The 17,409-nt window shown below is 32.0% G+C and overlaps 1 protein-coding gene across 1 annotated transcript in view; it reads right to left on the bottom strand.

Annotated features, from left to right (window-relative positions):
• Window positions 1–16,925, bottom strand: part of LOC124357537 (cilia- and flagella-associated protein 44-like) — a 48,990-nt gene extending 32,065 nt beyond the window's left edge. Inside the window, exons 1-7 of the mRNA XM_046809429.1 lie at window positions 16,720–16,925; window positions 15,946–16,130; window positions 14,558–14,800; window positions 12,222–12,320; window positions 2,175–2,360; window positions 1,553–1,676; window positions 635–791 (exon numbers count right to left, since the gene is read on the bottom strand). Of these exons, the coding sequence (XP_046665385.1) occupies window positions 635–791; window positions 1,553–1,676; window positions 2,175–2,360; window positions 12,222–12,320; window positions 14,558–14,800; window positions 15,946–16,130; window positions 16,720–16,843 (1,118 nt within the window). The 5' untranslated portion in view covers window positions 16,844–16,925. The remainder of the gene's footprint in view (window positions 1–634; window positions 792–1,552; window positions 1,677–2,174; window positions 2,361–12,221; window positions 12,321–14,557; window positions 14,801–15,945; window positions 16,131–16,719) is intronic.
• Window positions 16,926–17,409: the final 484 nt, after the last annotated feature.

Genomic DNA, 17,409 nt, shown 5'->3' with positions numbered 1-17,409 from the left:
TGAAGATTATAATGGTAACAATTTTAAATGATAAATCAGTGGAAATTATGGATTTTAATCATTTGAAACATAGGAATTCACTGTAAACCCTATTTGCTGGAGGTTGGTGTACCCAAGTAAATGTTGCTAAATAAGTAATTTCTTCTATCTCATGCTGTCACAGATCAAATAATTACTCTATTTAAAGTCAATGTAAAAAATTATTAATTTGTTTGATGACCAACATTTTGAGGAATAAAAGTTAACAATAAACTTTTTAAAATGTAAAATACAAAATACTAATATATCACTAATTTATCCTAAAAGTTTGATCTACTACAACAGAACTGCTTCTGAGATTGAAGTTTTATAAATCAATCATCAGTAATAGAAAGGTGCCGTATAAAAGTACTGTAAATTAATTAATAGTATCACATACATTTTAGATTTCATAATTATCAATACTTGATTATTGCCTATTAATTAAATTTTTTACTGTACTACCAAATTAGCACATTTCTCTTAAAATGATAAGTAAAAGTAAACAGCAAATCAATGACATCTTTGTCTTTTACTCTAATAACAGTTTAAGAATAAAATAAACATATCTCTCAATAGCTTGATAAAATACATAATTTTGAAGAAATACACTTACTTCATACTAACTGCAGTGATTGGCTGGTCCAGAGTTACTTGATTTATTATGCTCTTTGTCTCCCAGCTATACTCATAAAGTGAACTGCTATCCACTAAATATATTGAATTGTGTTCAGAGTATACTGCATACAACAAGTTTTCCAGTATATTGTCTTCTGCAATAATAATCCATGTGATAAAGTAATTAAATAAATAATATCCATAATGAAAAAAATCTATTATAGTAATGTGTCTTCCATAAAACCTGAGAAAATAATCAACTTATTTTGTAATTGTGTATATAATTGGGTTGTGTATTGGAATTAATAACAAGTAGACAAGAGTATATTTCTTAAAATTAACATTTTGGCAATGAATTAATTAATTTTTAATAATAAATTTACTTCAAACATAAATGGTAGTCTTTTTAACATAATTGTTACATATGTCATCCCTTGATGTCCAAGATACTTTGTTCAACCCTCTCTCACTGGAATGACAAAGAGAGGTTAGCTTCACTTAACCGCCCCGAGCAGCTAATTTTGATCCATAAACACACTGGCTTTATGCTGCAATTAATTTTAAATAATTGTAACTATTTTGTAACCATTGTTTCAATGTGTAAATTATTACTTTTGTTTGTGTAAATATATAACATCTGTATATTAAATATTATTTAATGTTTATAATTAATGTTTTAAACCATGATCTTAACTGATTAATCACTTATAAATTGTATCATAAATAAAAATTGTATGTATAAAACCTAAAGAAAAATGTCTGATGACCATGTGTTAAAGTAAAGTTGCTTTTTAGAAACTTGACTACAAAAGCAACATACCAGTTCGATTTTCAGCCTGGTTTGAAAACAATATAATTTTAATCATTAGGGAATCTTTAAGTCTTATGATATTTGATAGTTTACACTTTTCCAAACCTGACTGTATGAGAGCAACTGTGGTCATTGATGACGAAATCTTGTACGAGATAATAGTGTTGACTTCTTCTGGGATTATTGCTTCACTCAGAGAATCTCCACAGCAAATCAAGAGAGTGTTTGCCTGTTATAAAAAAACACAGCATAGACAAGATATTCTACAGATGAATCACAGTATTTTACAATGTCCATATTTGTATATGTTGCTATTCAAAATAAATCATACAAAACATTAAATAATTACATACATAAACTTCAGAAAGTTTCATTAGCTCATAGTCCAGCCCTTACCAGTTAAACCATGTACACTTACCTTCATACTTTAATAAGAAAGCTAAAGTTAACATGAATCTAGGGACATAAATGTGTTGAATTACTAAAAATTCAAATAGCAAACTCCAACATACAGTATTATGTACAACATTTCTTTCAATAATTATACTTTCAACTTCTAATAAATTCGTAAGGTTGACATTACTTGTAAACAATTCATTGAGTTCATTGTAAAACCATCCAAAACATTGTGCTTTACCATTTGGGGAACTAAAATAAAATTTAATGATATGACTCTTTATTTTATTACTTCCTTCAGGATTGGTTCTGCAAAACTATTAGACTTTACCTCATCAGGTTTCCAGGAGAAGTATCGGATTTCACATGGAAGCTGCATGAAGCCAACAGGGACCAGCTGGCCTGAAGTCTGCAGCCTGTACACAAACACTGTCTTGTCCTCACTACCCGTCACCAGCAGCTTGTAAGACTTGTCTACACTGATCGCATTGACTGCTGCTCCATGAGGCTTGCTTTCCTAACACAAGAAAGTACAACACCTGTGTTACAGATTTCACATGGGAGCTGCATGAAGCCAACAGGGACCAGCTGGCCTGAAGTCTGCAGCCTGTACACAAACACTGTCTTGTCCTCACTACCCGTCACCAGCAGCTTGTAAGACTTGTCTACACTGATCGCACTGACTGCTGCTCCATGAGGCTTGCTTTCCTAACACAAGAAAGTACAACACCTGTGTTACAGATTTCACATGGGAGCTGCATGAAGCATACAGGGACCAGCTGGCCTGAAGTCTGCAGCCTGTACACAAACACTGTCTTGTCCTCACTACCCGTCACCAGCATTTTTGCCTGTTTCACATTAAAATCTATAACATTGTTATAAAACTTTTTGTAAATTAGTGTTCAAATATATAATATATTTGTGTTATCATTTATATATTTTATATATATATATATCAATATATATATTTGAACACTATATATATACACACATATATTTTACTGCACCATTTACCAAAGAGTATACTATTCTAAGATAGGAGTACGCTAAACTACATATCGAGTAACAAGCTTTTGTGAAGTTGCATACAATATTTCAAGTCTTCAGCTCCAAATTATTCTTGAGATAAGGAAATTTTTCAGCCCACTGGCAGACAGAAGAGAAATTTTGCCAGCCTAATGACTGATAGGCTTGAATACTATCATTGAACTTATTCTTACTGCGCTTGCTGACCTTGACAAATTTGATAAGTGAACTAACACTATTCCGGCATAAGGTACACTGATTAATGTATTTACTTACAGTTTATAGAATTAAGTCGATCAGAGAGGAATGTTTTGTTATATTTTAATTATTTATTTGGGTACAATAGTAACACTTATACTACTAACATAAAATACGTGTCCTGCATAATTTTAAGATATATTATTTTATCACATTCATCAAATAACATTCTTATATTACACTGTATTGTTCGCTTTGTATTTAGCAGCTTGTTATTTGAAATCCTTACTTTAATTTAACAAATTGTATTAATATCAATTTTAGTCAACCGTTTTTTAGTTTGTTAATTATATTTATTCATTATGGCACACAGGTAGGATATTATTTTAGTTTATTTTTATCGAGATCAGCAGAAGTCTGAATTGTTTTCCATTATTAACAGCTAATTTATATTTTAATAAAATTCTAAATGGTTATTTTTTATTTTTATGAAGTGTATTTGGACAGAAATACTGTACAGAATGCATGTCAACATAATATACACATTAATTAATTATTCTAACGATATATTCACATGTTCTTTTTTTTTTAAAAAAAAAGCTTGAATTATACAATTAATCATTTTATTTAATAAGTATTTCTTTTTCTTCCAATGTAAATTTGCGTTTATTATGGCTGAAGTAGTGAAGCAACTTCAGCTATGATCTATGTTTAGTTTATACTTAATTGTAAAATATGTGTTGTATCTGTATGTGTATGTAAGCGTATGTGTGTGCATGTGAATGTAGGTGTGCACGAGTGTATGCGCATATGGGTGTCAATTACATATATATGTAAAGGAAGGCTTCTTATTTTTTTAATTTTATCGAGATAAGTCTAATTTTTGTTTGGTTTTCTATGCATAGATAAAATATAGACATATAATACATACAAAATCATTACTATAATAATGTATGTTGTGTGTGTGTGTGGTATTGTATTTACATATTTCTCCTTTTTCAATAGGAAATTATAAAGTTTGCTCAGTTAATACGTGTTGTTTCCTTGAATGTATAAACATAGCTTTTTTCACAACAGTAGTAATCAAATCAGTTATATTATTTTAATTTAAGTACAAAATGTAATCATCTATCATGAAATACTTTTAAAATAATATTATAAACATTGTTTAAGAGTTCCTGTACTTTGTTCTAGCCTATTAAATATCTACACAGTTAAATAATCATTGTTATCTAGTTGTAGTAAAATTAATTTCTGTGCCTACCTGAATAGATTGTTAACAATTTAATATACAAGATGTTAATTATACTTCAATTATAGTCATACTCAATTTTAAGTTTAATTATACTTTTTAATTTAAGAATCTTGTGCGATTTGTAACCTCACAACTATTTTATTGATCGCACATTCATATCATAACTATCCATTACTGTTATAATATCTCTTTATTATTTTATGTATAATACTCTGTAAAGGTTGATGAGTCCTCAACTGGCGGGTGGTCTGTGCCGAGGGTCCTGCTCATGAATGGGGAAGATGACGACACTTTAAATTTAAACCATTGTTTAGAATTGTATAATATACAACAAATTAGTAATTTTTTTCTTAATCAGGAATGTTATGACAGCCTAAAAATATTTCATTGTAATATCCGGAGTTTATTGTAAAAATTTTAATGAACTTTTAGTATATCTGAATGATATTCCACACTTGGACATAGTTGTTCTGACTGAATGTTGGTTGAGAGAGGGTGAGGAGGGGAGGTTTTGGAGGGTTTGACATTGTACTGACGAACAAACAACGTAACAGAAATGACGGTGTTTATCATTTACTTCAACAAACGTTATCAGCTACTACTACCTCACAAGTAACACTTGGGGACGTTTACGGCATTAACTTAGAATTTAATTACTGCAACAAAACCTTTTACATACTTGCCCTATATCGTACCTTTGACAGTGACTTGGGAATTTTTTCTTATCTGAACTAGAAAATTATTGTAATCGCTTAGATAAGAGCAAGATGGAATAATTCTAGGTGACATTAACATCGATTTTACTTAAAAATACTCCAACATGTGACAGATACTTAAACTGCTTACTGGGATCGGGATTTGTCCAATGTATAGATAAACCAACTAGAGTTACTAATAACTGCTCGTCATGTCTGGATCACATATTTTTACGTTACTATGACATGAACAATGTACAATCAGCTGTGCTCCAGACTGGCGTGAGTGACCACTACAGTACTGGCCTGACTATCACTGCCACTGCCACATCGCCTCACAATGACAACCCCTACTGACGAATTCACTACACAATACTAACACTGATAAGCATCTGCTTCAGCCGTAATCTCGCTCACTTGAGCTGGGAACCTGTTTTGAGTTGCCAGGATATCACAACATGCGCTAAAAAATTTGAAAATAACAATATCTCATCTTATTAAAGCTTCGTCAAAACACCTGTAATTAACTATTCCACACGCTCAAAAAAATTAAAACCTTGGATTACATCCGATTTGGTCAAATTAATTCGCATTAGAGACAAAGTAAGTAAAAAAATTAAAAAAAACAACCTTTTAATCATGATCTCTATCAATCTTTCGTACATTAAGACACAATTTAAGCAAATCTCTTAAACAATCTAAAAAGCAATATTACAGAACTAAACTTGAACATTATCAAAACAATCCCAAAATGTTCTGGTCTATCGTAAATGAGCTCGCAGGTAAAATTAAGAAGAGAGATTCCTTTCCGATCCAAAAAATGTTACCAGATACTCCGTATATAGCTCACGGTTTGTGTAAAAAAGTAGCTAATGATTTTAATTCCTTTTTTCTCCGCGGTTTGGACACAGTCTGGCTAGTGCCATCGACTCGAGTGGGGACCCAGTTTTGAGTGATGCGGATTACAGACAGAACACCGTGTTCACATTGACCACTGTTACTGAACTTGATGTAATACGGCACGTGACTGGACTGCGTGGGGGATCCGCCCCCGGACGTGATGGTGTGGTCGTGCTGACGTGATAAAGGACAATGTTTATGTCTTCTCTAAGCCCCTTCAGCATTTTAATAAATCTAAGTATTTCTTCCGTATTTTCCCGGATATCTTTAAAATCGCTAAGGTCATTCCACTGCATAAAGGAGATAGCTTTCTTAGATAAAAATAATTTCCGCCCCATCACCTTTTGAGTGTATTCTCCAAGATCCTTGAGCGTATAATTAAAGAACAATTAGTTGCCTATCTTCTAACAACCCAAATCTTGTGTGAGTGTCAGTATGGGTTCAGAAAGGATAGGAACATTTCTGATGCTCTTTTTGATGTCAACAGACAAATCAATGATGCTATATCTAAGAACCTGCGCATTATTTTAATATTTCTTGATTTGAGGAAGGCCTTTGATAGCATTGATAGAAATAGGTTGCTCCTTAAATTGGAGGCCACTGGAAGTTTCGGGGTAATGCACTTTCATGGTTCTCGACCTACCTCACAAGTAGGCTGCAGACCGTGTCTGTCTGTGGGACCGAGAGTGACGCGCTTCCGGTGGACTACGGGGTGGTTCAGGGCAGTACGCTGGGCCCAATTCTGTTTTTGATTTATATTAACAATATCTCTAAATTGAACTTAAATGGCAATCCTGTTTTATTTGCAGATGATAGCTTAATTTTAATAAAAGGTAGCGACTGGGTTGATGCCCGTTCTAACGCTCTACATGACCTCATGGTCTTAAAAAAAATGGTTTGACCAAAATATCCTTTTCATTAAATACATCAAAGACTAAGTTTATGCCCATCTCTCTCCGGGAGGACCACAGACTATGCCCTCGGCGACCTCGTGGTCCATAATTGTGGCAGTTACAACAATGAACTTTGTTCTTGTGAAACTATTGAAAATGTATCGTCTTAATAAATATTTGGGTGTATTCTTTGATAAGCGCTTAAAAATGGTCTGTACATGTTGAATATGTAAAAAAGAGAGCAAGGAAATATATATTTGCGTTTAAAACAATTAAGTGAAATTTTAAATGAAAAAGAAATTAAACTTGCTTATTTCGCCTATGCCCAATCGTTGTTCTCGTTTGGAATAATAGCCTGGGTGGAGCGTATAAAACTCTTTTGCAACCTCTGCAAGTGGTTCAAAAGGCAATCTTAAAAGCCGGTATTCAAAAAATCTAGGAGATATCCTACTGACACTTTATATCAAGAAACTGCCATTCTATCAATTCGAAAAATATTCATTAAACACTCCTCGTTCATATTTATATAACATTTTTATACAATTTTTCTCTAACAACTTCGCATTCTCATAACACACGATACTCACGGAATATTGGTGTCTCATCAATGCAAATCAGTAAATCCTTCTCATCTACAAATTCTCTTTATATATCCCATATTCTGTATAGAAATATCTGTAAATACTTTCCTGACAACCAAATATTCAACTCACCGTCGATATATACATGCAAGAAACGCTCGAATGAATGGCTGTATGCTATCAGCGCAGAAGAGGCCGAGGCAATTATCACGGCTAACTACAGACGGACCTGACTTTTAACCCTGCCTCCCTCCTCTTAATGCCACTTCAACAGCACCGATGCCTCTATGGTTTTTTTCCTATTTTATACATTTATTTTTTATTTCATAACATTTCGGCAAGAAATCTGCTAGTAATAGGTTAGGTTGTTCTGCGTGTTGACCTTTTGATCTTGAAAATACACCATTCCTTAATTGTTTTTCATCTCAGTAAATCTTTCCTTTAAACTATTGGTAGTATGTACGCTGATAAATTTCAATACCGTAATATGTAAATACGGTTTTTTTGGCGCGCGCGTGCGTGCGTGCGTGTGCGTGCGTGTGTGTGTGTGTGTGTGTGTGTGTTGTGAGTGTGTGTGTTTTGTGTTGATGTTATATGATAATTAATCACCCGATTCAATTCGTCCACAATCTCCAGGGAAGCAACTCGAGCCTACGCACAGGCTTTCTGCCCATGTAGGCTCATTTCCTAGGCCACTTTAATTTGATGAGTGTAATATTTTCATGTTTAATGTTTTTTAAGTACACATTTAAATATTATAGTAACAAGATAATATAGATTTGATAGTAAATGTGCTAGCATGTAAATATTTTTGGGAAATAAATTATGATTTGATTTGATTTGATTTGATTTGATTTCTTTTCTTTGTAGAAACGAAGTTTCATGCAAAATCATAAAAAATCTTTCTCAAGATATCTTGAAGATAATTATGTAACATGTGTTACTACGCTACAATTTCATACAATTGTATCCCAGTTCTTTTTCATATTTATTTATTCTGCAATTTTCTTGTCACCATCATGGCTACCCATAAGACCAATTTATAAATGTTTGCTAACTTTAAGCAAAATCTCATGTAGTGATGTGCAGCATTATTGAAATCGATTTGGTCCATGTATAAGCTTTAAAATGAACCATGGAGCTAAAATGAATTATGTAAAATAACAATAAAAAATAATCTAAAATAAATCATTTCCTTAAAATCAATTATTATTTAAAGCAAAAATTGATTACCATATGAAATTCAAAATATTTTAGATGATTTTAGACATTTACTGATCATATTTTTTATATGATTTTAAGTAATAATGTGTCCAAAGCATCAAATTTTCAGCAAAAAAAAAATTATTTAAATGGAACTATCTCAGTTAACACAAATCCAACTTTGAACAATGGTGAAATGGATAATTATAAATTTTATAAATCAATTCAGTGATGTCTTAATCATTAACCTAGAGAAAATTAACTACTCCAGAAGGAAATGGAATTTTTAGAGAACACTCAAATCGCTTACTATCCATACACATATGCTCCTATGAAAATGGAAAAATGTTAAGACCAGATTAATAAACTCCTTGAAAAGGATATGACTTATTAGTCAACATATAATTAACTATTATACAACATTGATGTTTAGTCTCAAGAATCAAGAATCAATAATCAAGAAGCTTTATTGTCATTAAATACACAAGGGTACAATAGACATTGTCAGACAATATAAATATATATAATCTATTACAGTTCTATGGTGGTTGTAACACAGTAATAATTTTTTCTGTAGTAAGTTTATACATAAGTGGTTTACTTGCTCAAACTATAAAAAATTGCATAATAAATATTCACCAGTGCTAAAATTTAAATACTTACAAATAGGAAACACAAATGAATAATTTATCACAAAACTTACATTGACAAATGAATATAACAAATTAAAATAGTTTGACTAGAATGCTGAGCTTAAATTAAAAGATTTAAAACTGGTACAATTAAAACTAACATATAAACAGTACAAATTAAAACAACATTTATAGTTAAAAAGCTGTATCAGACCATTTAAAACAGACTATCAGAAAATATTGGTACTTGTATCACAGACTAAGAATTCATCCACAGAGTAAAAAGGTGCAACCTTAAACCAATTCTTAAGAACTGTTTTAAATTTATTTAGACTCGTTGTCCATGCACTATCAGGTAATTTATTAAACAACTGCACCTAAATAAAGCAGTGACTTTTTTTAAATTTTTCAAGTCTTACTGGTATTAAATTTAACATATATTTAGCTCTTGTATTATAGTTATGGATGTCTTGACGCACCTCATATTTGTCTAGATTTTCTTTAACTCTCATTAAGCAACAATATATATACATAGATGGTATTGTCATTATGGAGAACTCTTTGAAAATCGGGCGACAAGATTCCCTACCCTTCACATTCTTAATCAATCTTAGAGCTTGCTTTTGCCACAAAAAAACTCTTTAGGCTCCACTACTATTACCCCAAAGAAGTATTCCAAATAACAAGAGTGAGTGAAAAAAGGCAAAATATGATGTTATTAACATTTCTCTACTTACACATAAACTTAATTTACGTAATAAGTATGTTACCCTAGATAGCTTTGTACATAGACTACTTGTATGAGTATCCCAACTAAGCTTGTCATCCAAATGTACCCCTAACAGTTTAACTGATTTACTTCCACTTGTTACAGCAGTTCTTAAACTGAAATAAATATTCTCTGTTTTACTATTGTTTACATTTAAGAAATTTGCTCTAAACCAATCACAAGCTACCCTCATGGCATTACCTTGCACCAAGTCTAAGCTAATCAGATCTTTACCAGAATTGAGTAAAGTTGTATCATCCGCATATAAAACGGACATACAGGGTACACTAAAAGCAAAATCATTCATAGCTACAATAAACAAAAAAGGCCCCAGGACCGAGCCCTGAGGGACACCCATTTGAACTGATTTGAGCTTTGATACGTCAGAACCTTGAGCTACCATTTGCTTCCTATTACTTAGATAGGAGGTCATTCAATTCAATTCTTTACCCTGTATACCGTAACAATAAAGTTTTTTTTAAAAGCAGATCATGAGATATACTATCAAAAGCTTTCGACAAGTCGATTAAAGTGGCTGATAATATATCTTTACATTCAAAACTTCTTAAGATTTTTTCAACAACTGATTCAACTGCTTTGATAGTGTCTTTTTCAGGTAAAAAACCAAACTGCTCCTTACATAGTAGTTCTCCCTCAGCAAAGTAATTGTACAGTTGGTCTTTTATACAGCACTCAAAGACCTTACTAAATATAGGAACTAATGATATCGGGTGATAGTTAGAGGGGCACAATTTATCTCCTTTCTTAAAAATAGGTACAACTTTGACAACCTTAAGAATATCTGGAAAAACACTCTGCTCAAGCATCATGTTAAAAAGAAGTGTTAAGGGCTCTAGAATAATATCTACTATTTCCTTGACTACTTTGTTGGAGAAACCATAAACGTCTTCACTTTGTGATGAACTCAATTTAGAAACATACTTGAGCACATCTTTTGAAGGAATCTGCTTCCAGTGGAAAACGTTATTCTCAATATTCATGTTAGATATATACCTATTTAAAAACTGGGTGGCAGCTATATTACAGTTACTCACTACATTATTTACATTTGATATTGTTACAGAGTTAATAAAATAATCATTAAAAATTTCTGAATCAATTTTTGTTTCCTGATTTGCTGGTCTTAAATTAGCTTCTAATCTAATAACATTCCAAGCAGCTTTACACTTATTTTTAGAACTAAGAATATAATTTTCATGAGATTCTAACTTGGCTTGTTTTATTTTTACTTTATAACATCTTTTAGCATTTAAATATGCATCTTTATATAAATTTTCTTCAGCAAGACCTGTATTATTCTTATAGCAATCATACAAATACATAACATAATCTCTATATGACCTCAGCTCAGGTGTAAACCACTTATTCTTACATATATTTTTATTTAAATCTACTTTTATTTTCTTTATCATACAGCATTCTTCAAAAGAAGTTGTTAAAAAGTTAATAAAATCATTAAAAGCTAAATCAACTCTATAGTATGTTTTTAAGAAAGTCCAGTCAACCTCACTTAGCACCATTCTAAAGTTTCTTATTGCTTTGGGAGTTAAGTCCCTTATTCGCCTGAAATATGTTTGTTTGTTTGGATCATTACCCATAAAGTCGTGGAAGACTGCTAAAATACCAGAGTGATCAGAGATATGAGGCTCGATGACCTGACATTCTATATAATTTTTAAATATATTGTTAACAATGTTATCAAGACAAGCTACATTTCTTGTAGGTTCATGATTTAAACAGTATAAATTTAAAGAGCGTAATGTATTGAGAAAGTTTGTAGTATTTAAATCATCTTTTAAAATATCAATGTTAAAATCTCCTGAAATAATAATATGTCTGGAAGGGTACTTTTTGTACAGGAAACCAACACAACTATCTAAAGAGGACAGAAAGTAATCTAGGTCTCAAAAAAGGAAAGCTCTCTTTGTCCATTAATAGAAATCCATGCATGCACCACCTCAACAAACTCAAATTCCTGGTGACAACAATGCAGCCACTCCTCTGCATGTCACCACTAGTACCATTTCTCCAACTCTTCAGGGCTATTGGACCTTTTCATGACCTTAGACTGAAATGGATTTTGTTGCCTTTACAAAGCAAAGCAGGCAAAAAAAGGCAACTTTTTTACTATTATTCAAGCAGTGCAAAATATACCTAATAATACTAGCAAACTGTGAAAGTATGTTTTATATGAACAACTCTTACTTGTTTGATATCAATGCAACTTCCATCTGGAGACAAAGATAATAGTTTGAGAGTCCCATCTGCAAAACCTGCTGCTATCAGTTCATTTCCACATGCCATCTACAAAAATCAGTTTATTCAGCAATAAATCGGAGAACATGATTAAAGATCTACCCAGAGAATATTCACTTCTCATCTACTGTACTACAATTTTGTATCAGCAGCAAAAAGATGATTATACATACAAGGGTCATTCAATAAATAACAAGACAAATTACTAATGGTCAAAAACATCTGATTTGATCCATGAAACTTTCCAAGGATATAAGGTTGGCAACCTTGCAATAATATCTGATTAGCTGTTCAATCATATTTTGTAATCATAGACTTAAATTTACTCAGTTAAAAATGGCGAGTTCGCTCGAGAATTGCAACTTGGAAGAGCAATGTACTGTACCAGATTTTTAATCATGGTTGCTGACAAAGGTTGTAAAATCTATGAAAGAATGTTTAAAGTGTATGGAGACAGTTGTTTGAATCAATCAAATGTTTACAAATGGGTAGAACAGTTTCATAGTGTCTGTACAAAAGTTTGTGACGAGCAACACAGTGGACAAAGTAGAAGTTAGGACTTCCTCTCTTGAATATGGACTATAGGCATATCACTGTTAAGCTGATAAGTGTAAAAATAAGCATGAGTGTTGGAACTGTCCATAAAATTATTCACAACAAACTGCAGTACAAGAAAACCTGTGTGAGATGAGTGGCTAGACAACTCAGACGGACGCTCAAAGAAACCCAGTTTCAAATCAGTCCACTGTTGAAAAATCAATACTTAACTGACGGAGAAGTTTTTTGAATTGTAACGTGTGATGGAACATGGAGCCAACACTATAAGCTAGAGTCGAAAACCATAGAGCTTTGAATGGAAGCATACGACTTCTCCCATTCACAAAAAGTTCAGTACCCAGCCATCTTGCCGGTAAAGTCATGCTTACAGTATTCTGGGATTTTCAGGGGCTAATTATTTATTGTGATTTTCTTGAAGGCCAAAAAACAATCAACGATCAGTACTATAGTGAAATGCTGAAAAACAAGATAGGACCTGCAATTCAAACACAACGTGCGAGCTCTTGACTGAAGGCTTGATTTTGCTTCATAACAATGCCCATCCACATACAACACAGCTGACGAAAGAAATATTTCAGAAACTGAGGTGGGAGATCCTTCCACATCTCTCCAACAGCCCTGACCTTCCCCCATCAGACCTTTATCTGTTTGGACCCTTTAAGGTAGGTATACGAGGGAAACATTTTTAATCCAACGAAGAGATCAAAATTAGGTACAAAAGTGGCTTTTAGATCAACCAAGTTTTTTTACTGATTGAATAAAATGTTTTTGAGCAGTAGTAATATGTCTCGTTACTTATTGAATTATCCAAGTACTGTACTTGAAAACATTTCTCTGACTCATAGCTAAGTCTAGGAATAAAACCCCTTGCTTATAGGATATTTAGGTATTTTAAATTTAAGATGTTAACAGTGAGCTTAATTTATCAATCAGTGTACATTTACTCTCCCACCTCCTTCCAGACCTAGGTGATACTAAAAGAACAACTGCAATAGCTCATTTCCCTAATGGTATTGTTAATAAGGATTAAAATATAAAAATAATGTTCTGATGAATATTAAAACAAGCCTACTGCAATTTACATGAAAATGCATATTTCATCATGTAAGGTCTTGTCTTAAAATTTATTCAAACACTTTTTTACTTTCAAATTTTGTAGACTGTTCATAATAAAATTGTATGCATCTATAATAAGTTGTATATGTTTATGCCTCCTTCATTTATGAGTGTTTCAAAGGTTAAAAATATGTTTCTTTCATGCTTTATGTTGTAATGAAAAATTAAAGTTTTCACTTAAGAATACAAACATTCTGTTAGTTGATACAATAAAAATAAATCACATCATGATTAATGCGATTTTTTATTGTCTACAGAACAATTTAAGTTGAATTTAAAATGTTATATACTTTGATAATGGCCCACTTTGATGTCAGTGATGTTTAAAAAAATACAAGGCCTTAAATTCCGACATTTAAATTGTTTTTTGCACACTAAAATGATTTTTATTAAATACCATTTTAATGTATATCATATGTGGTCCTACAGTGCAACCTTCAGACTTTATCAATTTAATGTAGTAATAAATAGTTTCATATGGATAATCATTGACATACCTTCCAATTTGACATTATTCATTTATATTATGTGAACAAAATGAATAACATCTGAGAACAGCTTGTGTTGAGTATCAAAATCATACGGTTATGGTATAAATCAATAAAAATAACCTTGAATGCAAGCCAAAAAAGTTTAGTTCCTCCAACGGAGAATTCTTTGAAGGCAAGAAGGTTGCCAGTTTGGAAATCGTAGAAATGTATGACACCATTAGCTGCGAGAGAAGCGAAGTAGAGGGACTGAGGGCTGGCGGCAACAGCTGCGATGGGCCCAGCATGACAGGTATAGAGTCTGATAGAGGGACTTACAGTCGCAGACACTTGCATCTCTACCTCCCATAGTCCTCCGTTCTTGTCCTACAAAGTGTGACCATGTATTCTTCATTAGTTAAAAGAAAAAACTTCTATGTTTTAATTTTACTTTAGACAATAGAAGAACTGAGAATTTTAGAAGTAAACAGAATTTTTTGGAAATTTACCACTGTTCAGTGATGCAAAACATTAGTAACACTATGTTTCAAGATCTGAAATTTGATCTCTACCTCAGGTAGATGTCTCAATTAACACAAAATCTACGTCTACAATCTACGTCAAAATAAACAAACCATACCAAAGCATTGTGATATGCCTGTGACAACAAACATGTTATGTAACAACCCCATGTGTCTCTAAGACATGCACTTAATAAAACAAACTCTAATTATTATCAACCGAACAAAAGAATTCAGGTCATTATAGGTATGCATGATACAATAACCACCCATTGACCACTCAGCAGAAATAAGATGGCAAACAAAAAATCAGGGAACTGAGGGGATCTTTCTTTTATTGTCTCCTTCTAGATATAACTCTTAAATCGATTCTGTGACTCCATACTGACTTATTAGACATCTTTATACTGTTTAATTCCTTGGGTTTCTTCTTTAGATTAATTTTCAGTGTTGGCAACCAGAGTGTCTTTATTTAAACTGAAAGTTGACTAAGCTGTTGGTCTGCTAATTTAATGTTTGAAGCCTTGATTCATTTCCTTAAAAAATTAGGTTCCTAATGTAGGTATTAAATTAGCTTCATGGATAGAGTATTTTAATATGATAATAATGCTATTAATTTCATACCTCAAAAAATAACTAGCAAGTCACACTATCACATTTTGTATGCATTATTCTAACGATATTGTTGTATGATATAGTATGGAACTGTTATGTATTTTTTATTAACAGAGATTAAATTAATCCTTATAATTATTAATTTGATTAAAAAAATATTAAACAAACTTTAATGTAAAGCCCTGTTAACTCACATGAGGTTGTCATGCCAAAGTAGTTTCATTCTTCTTCAGCCATGAGTAGAATGTCTTCATATCAGAATCATACTGTTAATGTTTTTCTTTCATATAATAAATAAATTTCCTTAGATAGATTTCAGTTAAATAACATATAATTGTCCCATTAAGATTGACAACCTAATATATACACTTTCAGTGCTAAAACGTCTAAGCATACCTGAGCAAACCATGTGAAATCATTTGGGTCACTGTTTTTCTTGAGAATGTAGGACAGACTGGATGGGCCTCTAATGTCGCATACTTGAATCTCAAACACCGGTTTTATCACAACTGTCAAGTCATCTGAAAGAGGGTCTGGTGTGAACCTGCCATAGTGCCACATCTTGATCCAACCATCCAGGCCTTTAATAAATAATTATACATTGTTATAATTCCCTCCATAAAATAAATTATACAACATAACTGGTACAACCCTTTCACCAATCCTTATTCACAACTCCGTTCATTTTTATTACAATATATTGAATTTTAGCCATTTTAATCTCGTTCTCTGCCCTCTCTTTTCAGCCTCGAATTTTTATTGGGAATACACAACATTGGCAACAAATTCTTCCCTAGTGAAGTAATGGATTTTCACTAATCTTATCCAATCAGCTTCATCTATTATATTATATACCTATCATATGCATTAAGAATACTCCAACTTCATTAGCAACTCTATTTAACCAGTTTCATAGTGGCAATAGTAATGCACACTATTCAACTATTATCTACACATCATACATAATATTTACAATATCTTATACACTGTTTGAAGATGTTGTATGAAAAAAGAGCTCAGTACTCCTTTTTAAACTTTTCGATTGTTTAAGTCTCTAGTTACAAAAATTGGATTCTTTTAAGCTTTTTAATTTTTGATACCCTAACAGGTTAAAACTGCTGTCCTAAATTAATTACGTAATGAATCCCATACAAATTACAATGGACTTACCAACAGTATATAGTTCATCAATTGTTCGATTATAAGTAAAATTGATGATGGGACCATTGTGGCAAGCCTGACGCTCCCTCTGGCAGGCTTCTATCACTACCCTGCCCTCAGACCAAACCAGCATGTTACCCCAGGAACATCCACTCACCACCTGGGTGCCACCAGAACTATTTATGTATTGTGCATAAAACAAAAAAATATTCTTATTCTTTATTCTCCACCTATTAATACTTTAAATAAAGTTTTAAAAGTACATAAAAGATACTAAATCAATCTTGTCAGATATTTATGGTTCAAATACTATTGGTCATGTAAACACTAATTTAGGTTAAAACCTGTATCTATCTACATAACACATTTCAATAAAAAAAAACTTGTATGATACATACTTGTGTTTTAAGTATTATTCTTAGATTTAAATGTGGATAAAAATTCAACAGACATCTTGCTTTTGTATAATTTTTCTTATATACTTAAGAAATTTTCATTTACAACTAATATACCAATGTGTAACCTATATGGTTTCGTATTTGGAGGGTAAAAGTTAGATCAGTGAGGGGAATATTGTTTTCCATATTCATTAAATTTTGGGTTATAACAGTTTTGTCCTATTTAATAGTATTGCTGTAGAAAGGAAAATTAACTTAAGTTATTCACATTTCAGATTAAATTTCATCAATACAGATTTGG

The sequence above is a fragment of the Homalodisca vitripennis genome, chromosome 3, assembly GCF_021130785.1.
Source record: "Homalodisca vitripennis isolate AUS2020 chromosome 3, UT_GWSS_2.1, whole genome shotgun sequence".
Taxonomy (NCBI): domain Eukaryota; kingdom Metazoa; phylum Arthropoda; class Insecta; order Hemiptera; family Cicadellidae; genus Homalodisca; species Homalodisca vitripennis.
This window is presented reverse-complemented; position numbering and strand designations above follow the sequence as displayed.